The sequence below is a fragment of the Gopherus flavomarginatus genome, chromosome 1, assembly GCF_025201925.1.
Source record: "Gopherus flavomarginatus isolate rGopFla2 chromosome 1, rGopFla2.mat.asm, whole genome shotgun sequence".
In the NCBI taxonomy this organism is placed as follows: domain Eukaryota; kingdom Metazoa; phylum Chordata; order Testudines; family Testudinidae; genus Gopherus; species Gopherus flavomarginatus.
The window spans coordinates 116,605,045-116,624,869 of record NC_066617.1 but is presented as its reverse complement, the minus strand read 5'-3'; the positions used below and the strand labels follow the sequence as shown (position 1 = coordinate 116,624,869).

General features: G+C 40.0%; 1 protein-coding gene across 13 annotated transcripts in view; it reads right to left on the bottom strand.

The window, feature by feature from the left end:
* The window catches only part of WNK1 (WNK lysine deficient protein kinase 1), a 178,061-nt gene that overhangs the window by 79,984 nt on the left and 78,252 nt on the right, over window positions 1-19,825 (bottom strand). For 11 of the 13 annotated variants that reach the window (XM_050917851.1, XM_050917889.1, XM_050917860.1 and 8 more), the window contains exons 5-8: window positions 7,461-7,549; window positions 6,081-6,300; window positions 5,495-5,828; window positions 3,770-3,957 (exon numbers count right to left, since the gene is read on the bottom strand). In XM_050917851.1, coding sequence (XP_050773808.1) covers window positions 3,770-3,957; window positions 5,495-5,828; window positions 6,081-6,300; window positions 7,461-7,549 — 831 coding nt within the window. Of the gene's footprint in view, window positions 1-868; window positions 1,127-3,769; window positions 3,958-5,494; window positions 5,829-6,080; window positions 6,301-7,460; window positions 7,550-13,131; window positions 13,473-19,825 lie in introns of those variants that run through there. The other 2 variants (XM_050917907.1, XM_050917903.1) reach the window with 2 other exon arrangements.

Genomic DNA, 19,825 nt, shown 5'->3' with positions numbered 1-19,825 from the left:
CTCAAGGAATCAAACAGATCACTTAATATCCCCTCTGGAAAACCAGCAGAAAACTCCCATAGTGCACGGTACAGTGAATAAGGACATGTTCTTTATACTCTATTCCTGTGTTCTGGAAACTGATTCTGTATTCTCTAACTTCCCCCTAAAAGGAAATATTTCCTCAAATTAAAGAATAAATTGAAGCCAAAAGACTTCTAACTTCAAATGGAATCAATTACTCTGGAAAGACTGCCTTCCATTCATGCTCTTAGCATCTAATATCTGCTCTAACAGAAGCAGTTTTTCCATCTCGAAAGACTTTATATAGGAATCAATGGAAACTTAACTGTAACTTCCCTCCAGAATCAAACAGAAGAAGGAAGCTGAACTGTTTGCTACTCCTACTGATAGAAGCCCTTCTGATTTGTTTTAACATTTTAAATCTAGAAGGTCATTGTCACCACTAACACACAGTGCTCTGGAGCAAACCAGCTGCGACTAGTAAGTTTTAATACCTGGTCGTATTTGACATTAACCATTTTATCCAGGAGGTGAAAGAATGTCACTGACTGCCTAAAAGCAGAAGCAGGTGCATTAACCTTATGGGACAGAGACTAGATTGTAACTTCTCTCTTTATCCTCTGTGATACATTCAGTCCTTTCCCTAAAACTTTAATCAAACTTCAGGTGCCAACATTGCTCATTAGTTGTTACATAAGCATGATGCTTCCCAAAGAGAAGGAATCAGCACTCTAGTTGCATAGGGCACAGGATTTAGAAAAAATAATAAAATAAATCAGCTCCTCTTTACTTTTATTAAATCAAACCAGGATGTATTTAATGGTAACTTATCTGTGTGCGCCAGGAGGCGTATAGTAACACATACAGGACTGACAAAGAGGGAAGGCAGGCTGGAGCGACGGTGCTTGTGTGGAGAGGCAGAGTGCATGGGCAAGACATTCTCCAGTGCTTTAGAAAGCTTTTCTGCAAAGGTTTCCTCGGGGGCAGTTCGAAGGCAGGAAGGAGAAAGAGGTGCACACAATGCCGGCGGTGGGGTAGAAGGAATACTGGGAGGAATGCAGGGCAGAGAGGGAACAGCAGAAAGATGGGGGACACAAACTGACATGCTACGACCAAGCTGAGGCTAAGGAGGAAAACAAAATTAAGAAATGAATGCTTTAAAAATTAAAAAAGTTGTACAACTAATGAGCTAAAACAAAAAAAATCATCATATATGTGTCATTATGAGACTAATGCCGATTGCTATGTGAGCAAAAGGATACAAGGGAGTTTAATGAAGGCCAGCACACAGGGAACAGGAAGTGTGCACCTCTGAGGATTCAAGCTTGCCTTTCATTATTCAACACTGAAGAGGGTTCAATTAGTGCTCCTACCAGAAGCAATTTGTATGTTCACACGAAGAGCACGACTGACATATTGGAGACACTTTCTCGCTGCACACTCGTTTCAGGAAGCTTTGAAGTGGTATTTCCAGTACCAAGCAATTCTACACATGAAAGACCCTAGGTGCTTAATGCACAGCCTTCAGACGTCCACACTAGGTTGAGTGGGGGAAGGTGTGTATGTCAAAGTCAGTGGTACTTGTCTCTCCAGTCTTTCTGCTTGCACAAAACTTATTTCATTTTCTAGAAAGGAGTTTAGCTTCCTATACATATAACCAGACTGATAGGATACGTTCAGTGCTTTATTCAGTCAAGTGATTACCATAAGAAGTTAAGCATCATCCATAATATGAATTGTGGAGCAAAAAGCTAGAGTTTAATATTTTGAAAAAATTGCTTCTGTAATATTAGTTTTACTGCATTTTCTAGAAGATGGCTTTGTTAAATAAAGAGCCAAGATTTTGTGATTCTGACACAACCCAAAGCCATTAGGTCAGAATCTGACCCAATTAAATACTTGTAAAAAGGAAAGAAGTGGAAAGATGGAAGCGTTAGTATAGTAGCCAGCCCATAATTTCAAGATTTGTTCTGCTAGTCCTTGAAATTTCTCATAAATGAACTGCCCCTCACCTTCAGATAATTGAACTCCAAAAGCTTAAAAAAAATTCAGATTGGTGGTTTTCTGGAGGTCTACCACTGATTTTAGCAAGATTTTTCAGATTACTATCTGGACTGCTCAGAAGAATTGTTAGTGGGTTCCCTACTGTTACTCTAGTCATTCAATCTGGAAGCCAGCCATGTCAAGCCTGGAATGTTTTTTGGTTTAAGCCACATCCTTGGATTGAAATATGGGCAAGTAAGAGAGCAAGCAAAGAACTACTTTAGATGGCTTAGAAGGTTCATTTGTTTAAGAATCAACAGCACCACAAACCTTCAGGTTAAGTATCTCTGGAAAGGACAGAGAGGCCATTTATTCATCAATGCGATTGGTAAGTTTCTTCAGAAAGACTGACACCACTAACAACTCCAATAAAGTTTTCTGCTCTAGAAACCAAAACAGAAACCTGAGGACTCCCAAGACTCAACACAAAACAGTTTTGTATTCTCCAGATATGGTACCATTATTTGCTTCTGAGTTTGCAAATAAAGGAGCCAACGATGACTGTTGAACGGAAATATAAATACTACAGCAGTGAGGGGCAGGGTTTAAGAGCTCCTACAAAAAGTCAAAATTGAAAACGTATCAAGGGGGGAAAAACGGGTACCAAATAAAGGGTAGCAGATGAACTTAGTGGAAAGGGTATTTGTGGCCTTTGCAGACTTTCCAGGGAAAGGAATATGCATGGCAACTGACAAGCAACTCAACACAAGCTATAAATAAAATGGCAACACACAAATGTGGGATCTCTTCAGTCTGGAGTGCTTACATGCAGCATTCTATAATGGTTCAAAATTCTTACCTGTGACACCTGTAATCAAAGCCTTACAGAATATACACGTAGCAAGTTCACATTTATAGAGCAGCTCTCACTAAATTATTCTAATACCTCTGTCTGTCCTTTCAAGGACTCTTGATCCTTGGAACTTCCATGCTCACTGTTAAGTGTAGCTGAAGCACCATCCTATCCTGAGTGAGTCTAAGCATAGACTTCATGTGAGATAACACCCTCAAATTAGGGTTGTATCAGTCAAGACAGATACTAATCCACCCATTTTACTCTAAATGCATGCAAAAAACCTCAGCTTACTCCCTCTTCATCCTAAATGAAGTGCTGCATTTGAGAAAGTCTGCATGTAGCCTGAAGTGTTTCACCTCCCAGATAGAGTCCACATTTGCATACAAGAGGCACAAGCTTGGCAGATTTCAAGTTAGTTTTTTTTTTTTTAAATATAATTGACATAATAAAAATGCTTAAAATATACATTGCTATTATAGATTTAAATTGTCACAGTTGTGCAAAACTATAGGTTTAAGCACTTTTTAATAATTGATTTTAATTTTCACAGTTGTGGAAAATTATGGAGGGCAGACAATTACTTAATTACAGTAGATGTGAGGTTCAAAAAGTTAAGCTTTATAACTGTTATAACACAAACTGTCAATATCTCAAGCCAAAATATATAAAGTAAGTATCCCTAAATCAAGCTCAACTTCTCGAGCAGCATTTTTCTTACTTCGCCTATCTGTAAATTTTGATTTATGGAAATATTTTTTCATCGTTTGTGTGTATAGTAAATTAACAACATTTACCCATAAAAATCTTACCCTTCCAAGCCTAAATATATACACTGCAAATTGAAAGGCAAGAGGAAAGTTTGCCACAAAACCAAACAGAATGAATTAATCCATAATGTTGCGTGTGCTTTTTGAGGTTTGTGCTTACCACTGTGGGGGGCTGATATCCTCCATGTTGTTGAGACTGCACTTGGCCAACTGAAGTTGTATATCCCTGGACTGTAGCTGTTGAGATAGTCTGTTCATGCTGGGAACCATAGGACACAGTTTGTTGGCTACTCACACATGATTCAGTTTGAACAGATGATCCCTGACCACTGTCAACTGCCCCATCAGCTGAAAAAGACCACAAGATTTCAGTTTCAAAAACCATACTGTAGATTCACAAGTTTTACAGTCTTGCTTGAATATTACAAGCCAAGATTTTCAAAAATGGGTGCCTAAAGTTAGGCTCGCTGGATTTTACAAAGTGCTAAGCTCCCAGCAGTTCATAACTGAAGTCAGAGCTTATAAGTACTTTGCACTGTCAATCAGGTCATTTATTCAGGTGTTTAAGTATGAATTTGGAAGTCTAACTTTAAGCACCCTTCTGAAAATCTTGGCCTTAAAAACTTTATTATGTGCACGCAATAACGTCAGTCACACAACCTGCCCTCACTACAGTATGTCTTTCACCTCCTCCAGGCTCCGCAACATGTCCTATATTGAACTAAGGTCTTCAGGGCAGAGTTTACTTTCATTGTGTCATTTACAGTATCCAGTACACAGGCAGTTTTTAAATATTTTACTGATTAAGAGGAGAACTGGTCCAAAACTGAGATTCTCTTCCTCCAATATAGCAAACCTATATATGGGTATATCCCTGAATATTCCATCTCAGAGCTCCACCTCCACCTCTGAACTAAACTCATCTGTATTATCGGGAGATGAATGTGGAAAGCCACTGACAATCATTTCAACAGCTCCTTCACCTAGACAGAGTTATCAAAAAGTTATTCCAACTAAATGTGGAAATAAGAAGTTTGCTTTTGAAAATGTTACGAGGTCCTCTCTGCTAACCAGGGGTTCTTTATTATTATTAAAAAGGATGAACAGCCTGATTGCCTTGCACACATAGCTATATCTTTCAAATCTGAGTATATCCAAAAAAGATCTTAATATCCAGCTGCCTATACAGGGCAAATAGTAACTTATGTTTCTCGCTCTCATTTTATTAGTGCATATATGGATGGAAGATCAACTAGCCTCTCACTATTTTCTCTTCCTCTTACAATTGAGCAGGTTGAATACGGCTTAAAACCCAGAGCCTTGGGCATGAGCCCGGGTGGCAGGCAGGCAGGGAAGAGGGAAGACCCCTTCCAACCTGCTAAACTTAACTACAAGCCTAACTTTATAACTATAACACTATTTACACAATACTAACTATATATATTATAACTAGAACAACTATCTAAAACTGGGAAGCAAAAGCTAGGGAGAGTGGAGGACAGCTATGCCGCGCTCCACAGTTCCAACAACTGGCACAGGCGGGAAGAAGGAACTGAGGGGATGCTGGGTCGGCTGGGGTATATATCCAGTGCCATTAAGGTGCCACTCCAGGGGGCTCCACAGCCGACCCACCGGGTGTTGCTAGAGTAAAAATTCTCCAACAATTGTGCACGCAGCACGCACACACCTAACTGGAATCGATATGAGCAAGCACTCGAAGAACAGCAAACATTACTTTGGATACCCCACTGTGGGCAGAATTATCAGCATCATATAACCTGATTTTTCATTTGAAAAGGAAATCGGTAAGACTCCCCAGAAGGAAGGAGAGTAAAATTAAAGGGGGTGGGAATACATCCTGAATGGCCTGAGGCAATACACTTACACAGAACAGATATGCCGGGCTGTTGATATTGCAATTGTTGGTGCTGATCAGCCTCTGGCTCTTCAGGCTCTACTTGTGTGGACACTGATGCTGAAGTAGTGGGGATGGCAGTGATGCCAGCAGCAGATGGAGGGTGCTTTGCCGCTGTCTGGGTAGCATTTGTTTGCAGCTGCTCCAGCTGCTGCTTCTGACTGATTTCTTCCTGCTTTCTTTTCTCCTGCTCTTCTCGCACCAACTGACGCTGCTCTCGCTTTCGCTTGATCAGAGACACTCTGTCCTTGATCGCTTTGGCCATTGTCTTGTGATCCCCTTCACAGACATACCCTGACTCCACCTAAAGCAGGACACATGGATGTTCGATATTACATCTTGCCACACCAATACAACAAGTACAGCTCTGTTGTGTAATCTTCAATTTCCCAGACTCCTCTGAAGGTTAGCTCAAAACACAACCACTCTCTCACCTGCTTATGTCTGCCAGGACAATAAAAGGATGGCAGGTTACACCCCAACTTCTGAAGAAAGTGTGTGAGTTGATCTACTCTGAAAAGTAAGAAATGCCCAAAAATGGCATAAGAGCCCTTACCATTTCTTGTGCTACATCCTCTGGGACATCTCTCTCCAAGTCAAAGGAAAACTCTATTGCCTCATTGTCCTTGTATTTGCCCTTAAGCTTTTTGATATCCTCAATTCGTAACCAGAGCTTGATGGCAATCTTCTCTCCATCATCTTCCTCTGCTAGTTCTACCCGCACACCAGTCTCTTCCTGGAAGAAGGCGTGGTTCAAAAGGTCCTTGATAGCATATCTATACATACCAGGACAGAGAAATGGAAAGGAATAGAAGATACACAATGATTAGGTTTTGACAAAATTAGTAAGGAACATCATCTTCCTTGAATGGCGATCCCAAAAAGCTTACTCTCAGCTTTTCATACTACTCCCATTAACTCCTCTGTTTGTTTTTTGGGATGGGGGATTAAATCTGCTTTTTCAATTTTTGAAACTTTTCAAAATGCAATAAAAGATTAATCCCAAGATGATGCAAAAGCATGCAACGGTCAGTGGCTTAAAATTCACTTGCATCTCAACTACAAATACCTAATCCTATCAGCACATCATCACGTTAATTACTTAAAATAATGGCCAGCATATCATAAATAACTCTTGAAACAGTATGGCTTTATGAAGGTTAAAGTACCATAATGCATCTGTTAGTCCACATACTGGGCACAGCGGACACTGCTATTTAAATAAACAAGTCAGTATTCTATTCAAGATGGCCTCCAAACCCTAGACCAGTCATCTCCTCACTGGTTACCCAACCGTATCATTCCGTTTGAGATCTGTATTTATTTCTGACAGCTCTGGCAACCTATCATCCCTCTCAGCAAAAGTAGTAACATTACCAGTGCTGGAGAGAGCCTCACCTATCTTCCTTCCCACAACTGGTAGATGTCAGTGACACTGGGCCTCAGCAACTACGTGGGAGAAGGGTATTTGATGAAAGGAATAATCCTTCATTTCACACTTCCTCTTACCTAGGTTTAATTATGGCCTTATGCCCTACATTTAGGCCTTCAACTTTAGTGCTATTTGGGAAGCATCGGTGTAGATTATATTCCGAACAATATATCCCTGCAGGAGTACAAATGGTGATGTCAACCTGTACAGGCACAGTAAGACAGAGCATCACTGTTCTCTGCTACAAAGAGTAACTGGGTTTGAACACCGTAGTGAATAATCAAATCAGCCAACACAATGTGGTCAGTATAAAATAGCCCAAATCAAACTCAACATCATGTCAGTCAAGACTGCTCTCAAGACCTCAACATTTTATCAGAATTATATGTACGACACTATCTGGAAAGCTTCCAATACATAGTATCTGAAGCCTTATAGGACTATTCCGGTGCTTTAGTCTGTGCTGAAATACAACTGCCCAGGCCTCAAAGACAGTGAGCTTACCTTTCATCTTTGTTTTGTCGGATGCATCCCTCAATGATCTCCTTCACTTCAGGAATTGCTACTTTATCAAAGCTAGCTGGCTTGACTCCCTGAAACACACAGAAGTACCAGTGAGGATACAGCAACAAAGAAGCCCATTAATTAATTTGCAATGATGTTTAATATGAAGGTTGTTTCTGCAATTCTTAAACACAGACTCATATTCTGTATACACGGGGCCAAGTTCATATCCCTGGTATGAACTACAAGGATAAATCTGGCACAGGATGTCTTGTTCCTCAATCATTCATTACTGATCTTTCAAAAACAGATTCATCCTTTTTCTCTACCAGACATCCCCTGTATAATTTGAGGGCTTTAGCAGTTAGGCGCTACTCAGACATTTTAAACTTTAGAAGAATTTGTTGACTAGAGGGGCACATGTCATCTCAGAAGGGAGCATCTTCTGTGCAGATCTACTACACTAACCCACGTGATTACTTGAACACACGCAGCAAAGAGTTACATTGCTTCCTAGAATGGTTCCAAATTACAGTTACACAAAGTTTTAGGCATAGATTCATCTTATAGGAAAAAATTCAGCTCCATAAACAATCTGTCTGGATGGTTATGTAAATTGTTCAGTGTCCTAGACAGACTGATTGGAGACTTCCCTATACCTCAGCCTCTCAATCAAAAATAAATCTGATAAGGCAGGACAGTCTGACACCACAAACAGATGTTATGATTACGCACACAGCTCTAACTGGCAACACTTCACTGACTTTTAGCAACATAAGGGCAGTCTTCTGAAAAAGAAAAAAAAAGAAAAAAAAAGAGTAAGCAAGATCACCTCTTACAGCACTTTTTCCATAAGAATCCTATGGAAGCCAGTGCAGATATAGATATATAGATATATGGGGCTAAATTCCCTTATTTCCATTTGACCAACATCCCCATTGATTTTGGTGGCGGCTGTGCACACATTAAGGAAAGCAGAACTGGGCCCACAAAACTTAATTTTACTCAATCTTCATCTCAACTTAATATTAAAGATGGCAAAATAAACTATTAACTTAAATTCAGCTACCAGGTCTGTTACTTATGGTGTTGGTCACTGCACTATCTGTATACCTGAAGTATCAGCTTGCACCTCTGGTGGATCACAAAGAAACCAAGCACAGAGTCAGCCCTGAAGTAGCAGTCTAGGAACAGGGCTATATGAAGTATTTCAAGCCTTCATGGGTTGTGTCCTGAGCACCTACAGACATTCTCCATTTATGATACATTAGTTAGGGCAATGTTCTCAACCTGGTGGTTACAACATACCACTCTGCCCTTCCCGGTATTTCATAATGGGAGGGAGGTCATAGTTCGCTGGCTCTCAACCTTTTCCCTAAGAAACTCAGGCTAACAGTCCCTCACTGAAATGGAAGGGGGCTAACTTAGTATTGTCTGTAGCTTCCTAGACTAAATTCCCTTCTCTGTTCGTCTGAGGGTGGTTTGTGGACCTTCCAGGCATGCTACACAGCTTATTTTCTTTCCCAGACACTTCCAAGGAACGGAGAGGTGGGTTCCAACAGGGATGGATGAGTGAGGGGGAAGCACTGGAGTCCAGATTTCTAATGCCTTCGATTATTAGCTGTAGTTTTAGTATGCATTGTTCATGCACCTAGAGTAATGAAGAGGTGTATTTAATAACCAAAAATTAAGTATGCTGGATGTATTTCACACAAAAAATCCAAACATCTGGTTGATTGTATTCTGGAGAGCCTGTTTCCTTGCTCTAGCTTACAGATCCCTGCAGTTAAGATTCATAAAATTGAAGAGCATAGTGTGACAAAAGTAAGCCCCGGAGCAGGGGGTCTCAGTGAACATTAAGAATGCTTTTTAAAAGCTTTTTTGAAAATGAGAACTTTATCAGAGGCCAATGGCTCAGCTGATAAGACACTAGACCACAGCTTATAAAAGTAAACTTGATACAGCAACATAGGCACTCAATCTCCCAGTTTTCCAGCTAAACATTAGCAAGCATTGTACTGCATTGCAATAGATCTTAAAATTATCTTAGGCCATGGCTACACTTACAGTTCTGCAGCGCTGGTAGTTACAGCTGTGTTCGTACAGCTGTGTAGGGCCAGCGCTGCAGTGTGGCCACATTTGCAGCGCTGTTGGGAGTGGTGCATTGTGGGCAGCTATCCCAGCATTCAAGTGGCTGCAACGTGCTTTTCAAAAGAGGGGGTGGGGTGGAATGTGACAGGGAGCGTGGGGGAGACAGAGAGAGTGGATTTTTGGAGCTGACACTGTTCTCAGCTCCCTGCCTTGCAAGTTCTAAGGACTGGAAGACACACAGTGCCTACCTTCAATCATTTTAAAAGTTCTGACCCCTTCCCCCACTCCTCTCTCATTCACTAAATGCAAATTATGCACTCCTAAATAGCTGTCAGACCAGATAAGCATCTGCTCAACATGGACTTCCCCCTCCCCCTCTGCCATGTGAGCGTGCTGTTTCTCTCTTCAAGCAAACATCTGTGAACATTCCAAAGTAATTCCCCTGCCTGCCTCGGGTCGCTCAGCAAACAGGAACTGTGTTTGTTTTTTAAATAAGCAGTTTGGCTGAACTCCAAGCTCCCCCTTTCTTCCGGTTTGTTGTGGACAGGAATTCTGGGATACCTCCTTATACCCCGGAGGTCAATAAAAGCGCTGGTGGGGTCCACACTTGCTGACCAGCGCTGGATCACCAGCGCTGGAATCGCTACACCCGTGGCACGACCAGGTGTACAGCCAGCGCTGCAACCAGGGAGTTGCAGCGCAGGCCGTGCTTTGCAAGTGTGGCCACATCCTAAGTTGCAGTGCTGTAACCCCCTCACCAGCGCTGCAACTCTCTAGTGTAGCCATGGCCTTAATCTTTAACATTCTCCCCAAATTGCTTTTTTTTTTTTTTGGTCTCTAATCATCTTACTGCTTAAAGTACTAACAATTAGCAAAGCTAAGTTCTTTAAATATGGTCACTTTCCAAACTTAAATTGAGAGCAGGTATTCAGATTACTAAAGTAGTTACTTTGGCTACATAATCCACTGTATAATTTATACCCCACGTATTTCGAGCACAGGTGGCTCCTCAGGTTATGTTTACACTACAACTAGTAGTGTGCCTCCCAGCCCAGATAGACGGACACGTGACAATAGCAGCCGGACACTGTGGCACAGGTTAGTTACTTGAGTACAGACTGGGGGGTGGGGGTGAGAGTGTTAGGCAGATTAATATTGTGGCAGCTAGCCTGTTGCACCACCCATGCCATGACAGATACTGCTATTTTTAGCACACTAACTCCAAGAAAGCCAGTGTGGCTCTGTACCCAGGCTGGGGAGCACACTCCCAGCTGCATCACAGATACATCCTAAGTAACTATTGTCCTGAAAGCAGCAAAAGCCTGCATATACTCCAATTTACATCACTGACAGCAGCAACAGAGGTAAGATGTCAGTTAAGGATCTTTGGGTAGATCTCATTTCAGAAAAGCGAAGAAATAAAAATACAAAAATGGCTGGCACAGCTGGACATAAGCTTAAGGAAATAAATGAGACAGTTTCCTGTTCATGGTACTTCATTCTATGCTCCATCCTTGCAACTGCATCAATCTTGTAAGTGATGAGGAAGTTAATAAGGAGGTAACTACAAATGTTACCAAGTTAATGACTGAAAAATACTCTTTGATATTTGAAGTTCAGAGATTAAGTACCTTTACTATTATCCACTGCCTTAGGCTGTAATCAGTCAGGAAGCCCCTTCTCAACCAGAAAGACCTGGCTGGAACAGATAGTTCAGTGGTTTGAGCATTGGCCTGCTAAACCCAGGGTTGAGAGTTCAATTCTTGAGGGGGCCATTTGGGGATTGGTCCTGCTTTGAGCAGGGGGATGGACTAGATCTTCTGAGGTCCCTTACAACTCTAATAATCTATGATTCTATGAATTACTAAGCATACTGTAACAAGGGAGAAAATGAGGAAAGAGGTCCTGTGCTTCAAGTGACCTTGGCATTTCGTGTGTGCAACCATACACTCTTTCAACAGGCCCTGGAAAGCTTAAGATACTCAAGGGCATACTTTCAGTTTCTTGGCTCAAGCAGTTCATATTAACTAGTTGAGGGTATGCATGTGTCATGTATTTAGAAGCACAGTTCCCACCTCTTCCCCTTCTCCAAGCCCATTAGGATGAATCAGGAGCAGGGACAAGCCAATAGATTTTTTTTTAGAAACTGCGAGTTCTCATTCCTGAGTGGTGATGCTCAGTTACAACAGCACTGAATACCTGCCACTACTTTTGTGCTTTACTTGTGTTTGTTACAAAGAATAATGAGATGTTATAAACAGCAGATTCAAGGCACTGACATACATTTAAACAGGTCTAGAAGAGGTACCTGTAACAATACACAAAAATTGTCTTTTGGGTGGACATCACAGCATTTAAATACTTCCTTGCATTGATAATGTGCCTGTCAACATGATATCCAGACACTATCTATAATAGTCAGGTCTTTAGCTATTAATACAGAATGGACCAAGCTGTAATATAGAAGTTATCAAGATTAGCTCAGAAATCAACACAAGACCCAGCTCATGTATAATTAGAAAGGCTTTGATGAGGCAGATAGAGTGGATATTTTAACTGGATAAAAATCAAGTTTGTGTTTTATTTTTTTTAAACACACCACTCTGCATCCACATTTACAAAAAAGCGAGATCACTAGTTGAATATCTTATTCATCTTTCAGAGTAGGTTTGTGAATTTATAAAATCAAACAAAGAGGGTGCTCTAAACTCCAACAGCAGTCTCTAATGTTCCTTGAACAGATCAAAACAAGCTAACATAGGTAACTAAACAAACTCCAGAACATTCTTTCAAAATAGTTCTGAATGCCCGGAAGAGAAACAACTGTGTTGTATTTTGCATGATCCGTATCACGTTGTTCATATCCAGATTGCATCCAGAAAATTGTAGCAATGAATGCTTGTTATCTTCCCTTACCAATTCAGAAGTGTTACTTGTATGTGTTCTTATGGAGCAAATAGTCTATGCTAAGTGATTCTAACACCAAATTAAGCTAAAAGTAGCACAAACAAGATAGGTAAAAATGACGTATCATGATTTAGGATGGTTTTGTTTAGATTTTGAATAATATTTAACCCACTTAGCACTATTTTGTTACTTGTAACTAAAGCACCAAATTTAAAAAAATGTTACCTGTGCAAGACCATTAGCTATCTAAAGAAATGTTTCCAATAAGATATTCTGGAAGATCAGTTTTAAAAGTTCATAGGCACTGCAACCTTCACTCACTCTCAGTTTCTGTACAGCAACCGTCTGTATTACAGTATGATAGTTTTGTTATAATTATTCAGAAGAGAACAAGTCACCTCTCTCTGCCAGGCGCAAACAAAATAAGGTGAAGAATAGCCTCAGTTTTCATTACTCCATTATATTTGCTGTTCCCAAAACTTGCACCCCCACATAAGACATTCAAGTTTGTCCTAAATACAAAATTAGGTCTCCCACTAACTGAAACCAAAGCATAGTTTACGTTATGTTAAGTCAGAACAGTCCAGCAGACTTGTTCATGACACGCTCCTGCTACAATTGCCTTCCTTGAGCTACATATGCCTTATCCAGTACAGTAGAAATTCCTACCCACCTCTTTAGCACTGTCCTTGTGAGAGCAGCAACAACAGTGGGAATGAATGACGACAAACACCGGGCAAATCTCTCTCTTGGTAAAATCCATTACGAGAGACACAGACACCAAAAATGGGATGAAAGATAAAAAAATTCCAATATGAGGGTCCGTTAGGTATAGACTTAACGCACAGCAGAAGGAAAGCAGACGTCAAAATTAAAGGGGAGCATGGTTTCTTGTTTCAAGCTACTTATGCTTCCCTTAGCCCTGTACATGAATTTGCAGAAATCAGAGCTCTGCTCTGATGGCTGCTTGCTCCATTCCAGGCCCCAGAACAGAAATGCTATATGCTAAACAGGTAAGCTTACTCAAGTGTTCCTCCATCACCCCTCCCCTAATAGCAAAGGCATTACAGGGGAAAGCAGAGTGGGGATCTTTGCTTGCTTTATGCCCCACCTCCAGTCTCGATGGTCTGCTTATTCTCTGCCCATGTTTGCTGCAATAATTAACTCTGCACGTAAACTAGAACCACAATGTTTGGCTTAACTCCCACCTAGCAAATTAGATACTACTGCACTGAAAGGAGAGGGTCAATGTCCAGTACAACAACCTGACCAAAGTTTGTTGGCACTATTTAATATATTAAGCAAGCAAACAGGCACTGAGCTGTGATTCAGGACATATTTCTGCCTACCAAGTCAATCCAATTAGAGTATGGTGCTAACACCTACTTCAACACCAGAGTCCTTTTTCTCAACATTTAAAAGTATATTTCCTTAATGATTAAAGCACTTACACATTCTGCACCCTTCCTGGCCAGCACTAAGAGTCTACCACAGGAACAGATAACATATATTACAGCTGCAATCATTCTTAAGGTGACTCCCATACTTCACACATTTTATTCCCTTGCCTATACTACTTAAATTCCAGCCCCCAGCCTCACATATCCTGTACTAGATTGCCCAACTTAAAGTACTTCAAAATTCTCAAATAGAGTATCATTCATCTATGCAACTCTAGTAATTTAAGAACTTGGGAGAGCCTACACAGATGTTAGACAAATAAAAAAAAAAAAGTACCAAGACCATACCAAGATGAACAAGGCTTGTAAGAATTCCCTAGTAGTTACAAGTGCTGTGAATCTCTTGTTCACAGCTACAGAGCCACTATTTTAAGGTGAAATTAAAAGCAACCTTCCCCCTCTGCCTACTCCTCCCTCCCCCACCAAACTAAGGTCTGATCTGAGCAAATAAATCCCAGCCAATCAATGAGGACACACGGCACATCATTTAAAAGGCTATCTTAAATTTCTGAAGACAACCTCACCCCAAAAATCTTCTTGGTACTTCCTGGTTCACTGCAGATATAAAAAATGCATTCTATTCTATATAGGATTTTATACTGTGCTTATCACCATAGTATCTGAGCACATTCCAATAGCACATTAAGCACATCCAAATTCTGTTACAATGAGACACTTGGTATTTGATAGCACATTCTAGGACATCTTCCTTGAAGATCTCCTTTTTACTGACAATCACTGATGAGAAAATTATTAAAAGGTCATCTGAAATACATAGCAGTGCTGACTGCTCCTCACAGCATTGTCAGACATTTTGCACACAAATATCAGCTCCCAGTTTTGCTTAATGCTTTTGCTGTTATGATCAGTACTACAGCGTGGCGTTTAATAACTCATTGGCAAGTATGACATGCTAAAGTAGTTTCCCCTGCAGTCCTCTTCAGTGAACAGAAATGCCTGTTTTTTACAGTCAGAACAGACTAAAGTTGATTTCGTGGGAAAAGAATCTTTTATTCCTTGTTCCATTTCATTCTGTAGAATTCTGTCGGCATTTTTCTGGTACACTATGCAAGTTGCACTGTGCACTTTAATATTCCAATTTTTCAACCCCCTACTGAAACACTGTGTTTCCCTTATTCCTTTGAAAAAGTAGTTTAAGGTCACAGCTCAAAAGGAATTTTACAGCAACTGCTTTAATCTCTTTTCCTCAAACATAATGTTCAGACTTAGGCAGTCCAGAGGCTAATAGAATCAGTGACAAAGTCAAATTACACAAACAAAGTAATTAAAATCTCCATTATTTTTTGTGAGGCTGTTAAGTTGCTGGTTTGAGCCAGTTATGGGCTGCTACAAACCATTAGTTTAAGGAACTCAAACACAGCCAATGATTCCAGTGGAAAACAAGTCTCCAATTCATCCCCCAAAGGGCCCTAAGCAAAACTATGCAAGGCAATTAAATTAGTTTACCCCATGATACTCTAAAATACCAACACCTGCTATTAGTTATGTCTCCAACCCAGGAAGCCTATAAGCTTAACCATTTCTTCCTTTGACCACCTCCTCCAGTTTACCCCTAAGCAAATAGAACTCAGAAGGCTCTTTCCAGAAGCTGCCCTTCCAGCTCTGCTTTTGACTTGTGCACAACTAGAGATTACTGAAAACTACCATCTACATCTGGAAATACATCTCCCAGTACAATTTTCATCTCGATCCTTGAGCTAATCCAATCACATCCTACATTCCCCTTTACTGACTTGAAAAAGGGACATTTTAGCTATTTATTCAGTCAAAGACAAGTGACCTGTAGAAGTTGGAGTTGAGATCTGTACTAAAATAATTACAGTATTTCTGATTTAGTGACTAAATTAAAGCCAGTTTAAGAAAGCTAGCTTCATTGACTCCATTATTTCAATAGCAACAATTCAAAATGTGTATCTAAAACAGTAAAGCCAGTACTATGAGATACTGAAGGCTCTACTTTCTACCACAATATACAATTTTCCAAGTTACCTCAAACCCTGGACTTAAAAAAATTAAATTCCTTCTTACCAAGAGCAAGCCAAAACACATTCTAATGCAGATTAGCAAATTAGACTGTTCACAGAATGTACTTGAGTGAACAAGGGTACTTCCTCGACCAAAGACATTGTCGTCCATAAATTCATAATTTACAAAAAAAAAGTTTGTCTCCACCTCACTGCTTCCCCCACATAGCCTTGTCACCCCAACTGCTATTTAAGTACAAAACCCCCAGACATCTCTGCCAATGCAACTTAATCCTTATTTACAGCACCTTTTGCTATTCCATGTCTACCCTTCTCAGCATAAACTGTCAGCCATGCCAAGTTGTATTATTTGGCAACAGGCACAAATGGATACGACCTTGTTTGTGATCAAGGGCAGAACAATGCATTAACAATGCATCCTTGTAGGTCCACATTAAATAGTCAAAATATGAAGTTAAGATGGCTAATTGTTACTTATGCAGATTTACCTGATTTTGTTTCTTTATAAATATAGCTATCTATTGTACACAGTGTATTCTGGGCACTTATCCCAAAACTAAAAATCACAGATCTGAACTCAAACCTAGAACACAAGGACATCTGGAGCTCAACTATATGCTTTCTTCAATCTACTCCACAGATTGCTGCAGTGCAGACTAGTTGAAGTTTCTTCACAATTTTTTTGTCTACCCAATGTAGAACAAGTTGCAGTAGTGCAGCATGGAGGTCATGAATGCATGTTATCATCAAGCCTCTCATAAGACAAACAGATGGAGTCTTCTCACTAGCAGGCAATGAAGACGGTGTGCTTTAGTGATTGCTGTTATTTGACTCTCCAGGAGTCAGTGATGAGCCCTGTATGTGCTATGCTGAATACTATTCTACATGTTATAGGGCAAGTGCTTTTCATTGCAGACAAGGTAGTGGTGTTTATAAGCACATCGAAACAGTTACTTATTAGCATGACTTCAGTCTTTCTGGGATTTAATTCAGAACTGACACTTCAATTCTCCCACTACCCACAGTGTGAAGTATGAGAGTAGGAGCCTATGCTAGTTAAAAAAAAGCAGAACTGAATCTTAACATATGGCTGCCATCTCTACCCTTATATCATATCCCTGTAAAAGTGGGGCAATATAGATGAGAATAAACCGTGTGATAGGAATGAGCCCTGAAAGAGACTCCATATGTCAGTGCTTTGGGGGAAAAGTAGCAACAGTAACAAATTATACATTAATTTTACAGCTGTTACTTCAAAAAAAGTCACCACAGATGTCAGACTTAGCATTTATTTACCTCTTAACACTTGCTATAGGCTTTCACAATGATTACCAATACAAACACATTTCAAATGCTGCAGAATATGACAGTTTCAGCAAGCAGAAACACATACATACCTAAAGACTAGCTTACCTCTTCCCTCAAAAAAGTATGTAAGGTATTTAACCTTCCTCCATCATTATCCATCAGACATCACAGCATGTCTTATCATTGACTCTTCAGAAGACCTCTTCTATGCCACTGGAAAGCCCAAAACCCTCCTTCCCTATGGCAAAGGCCTCAAGGATCAACCATCTGGATGAACTTTTCTTTTCTGGAAGCTTCTACAAAGTGATATGTTAATGTAATCCCCCCCTTTTATTTGCTAGGTCAACCAGTAATTAATAGACAGGATCAATAGCATAGTAAGTAATATAATATATAGAGATATACCTATCTCATAGAACTGGAAGGGACCTTGAAAGGTCATCAAGTCCAGCCCTCTGCCTTCACTAGCAGGACCAAGTACTGGTCTTGCCACAGATCCCTGAGTGGCCCCCATAAGGATTGAACTCACAGCCCTGGGTTTAGCAGGCCAAAGCTCAAGCCACTGAGCTATTCCTCCCCCACAATAGCCATCACACAAGATGACTATGATGAGACTATGTTCATTCATCTATAGTGATTTTCCTTTCACTAAAGTTTAAAAAAAATATTGTGGGAGATAAAAATCTCAATATTGATGCAAAAGTTAAGGAAAGTATACTTAAATGTTGGTTATTACAAACTTGTATTTGTAATGATTGAAGTTTAAGAAATCTCCAGGATTTCATTTTCCGTCAGCGTGACAGACTTCCATGGCATCAACAATAACATCCCCATAATCCATAAAACCTGTTTACACAGACTCTGAAATACAGTTTTTATAACTTCTGTTTTGCTTTATTTTCGGTGTTATTTTATTTCATGGTATGTTTTGAGAGGTTTTAAATGCAAGTTATGAATGTACTGCAAACAGCAAGTCTTAAGTCCCAGGACCATTTTGGTCAGAAAGGCTAGCAGACCAAGCAAGATTGTGGGTATGTCTACACCAAGGGGAGGCAACTTATGGCATGCGTGCCAAAGGCGGCAGGCAAGCTGATTTTCAGTGGCACTCTCACTGCCTGGGTACTGGCCACCGGTCTGTGGGGCTCTGCATTTTAATTTAATTTTAAATGAAGTTTCTTAAGCATTTTAATAACCTTATTTACTCTACATATAACAGTTTAGTTATATATTATAGACTTAGAGAGAAAGAGACCTAAAAACGTTAAAATACATGACTAGCATGCGAAACTTTAAACCGGAGAATAAATGAAGACTCGGCACACCACTTCTGAAAGGTTGCTGATCCCTGGTCTACACTATAATCCCAGGTGCAGTTGCAGCTTCAGCTCAGACAGATATGCTTGTGCTCACATGGCTAAAAACAGCAGTGTAAATATTGTAGCATAAGCTTCAGCAACCCAAGCAGGTCCCCAGGGTCTGCAGCATGCTTGCAGAACCACCACAGCTGTGCTGCTATTTTAGCCACACTAACACAGGTAAAGCTATTACAAGTATGTTTACCTAAGCTGCAATCACCCCTTGAATTGCAGTATAGCTATAACCTGTCTAATCAAGGACCAAATCCCTCTGGTACGAGATAAAACGCATCTCTATACTAAATTTGTATCTCAAATAACATACCTTGTAGGAAAGTTTAGGAATGCATTGAGTTAACAGCCATAGAATCAGGCCTTTTCACGTACCCTTTCCTTTTACAAAAGAATTCTAGAAGTTTTTATCCTTGACACTTTAAGTAAAACATTGATAGCTCGAAATGTTTTGTAGAAAATCTTTGTAACTTCTCAATTACGGTTTCTTTCCCCTTCAAGGTGAAAACCTTGCAATTCCTTAAATACTTAGGAGGGCATCAATTTCTTTCTAGATGTCTATTTTCAAAATATTTTCTTTCTAAATGCAACCATCAAATGTAACAGCTTTCTGTGCAAATGGCAAGATTTTTATATACCAATATAGAATTCAGCAACCTTGCTACAACTGTTTATTAAACAGAAGCCATCTGAATACAGAATATTTATATTATTGGAGAATAAATTAATTATTTTGCAATGCTTAAGCAACTTCCTTACCAGACTTAGAAAGACAAGAATCGCCCCTTCCAAGCCTGTTCAGAGAATGCCTACTGACATGACTATTTAAAATTAACGATTAAACTTAATTCTTAAAGACTATTTTGGGAGACTAAAACCTTATATAGAACATAAATGTGTTTGGATCCATTTGAAGCAGAATTTCAACTTCTGTTAAACCCTGATGGAACTCAAACGCTCTCAAACAATGGACTGAAAAGAAAAGTTAAAACTATTTTTAAAGATGTTTTGAGAACCTCCTGCCACAAAGGTAAAATAACCATCAAGAAGAGCAGTTACAGCATGTGGCATGTGTATTCACAGGCTGCATATTCTGAGCCAAAGATGCTGCCATGATCAACCGGCAAAGTTGTTGAGCCCAGAAGGTATGAGAGCAGCTAATTTTTTAATTTTGTCAGAATCCAGAACAGGTGTTTTCCTCCTTCAGTGAAACATGGAAAGAATAC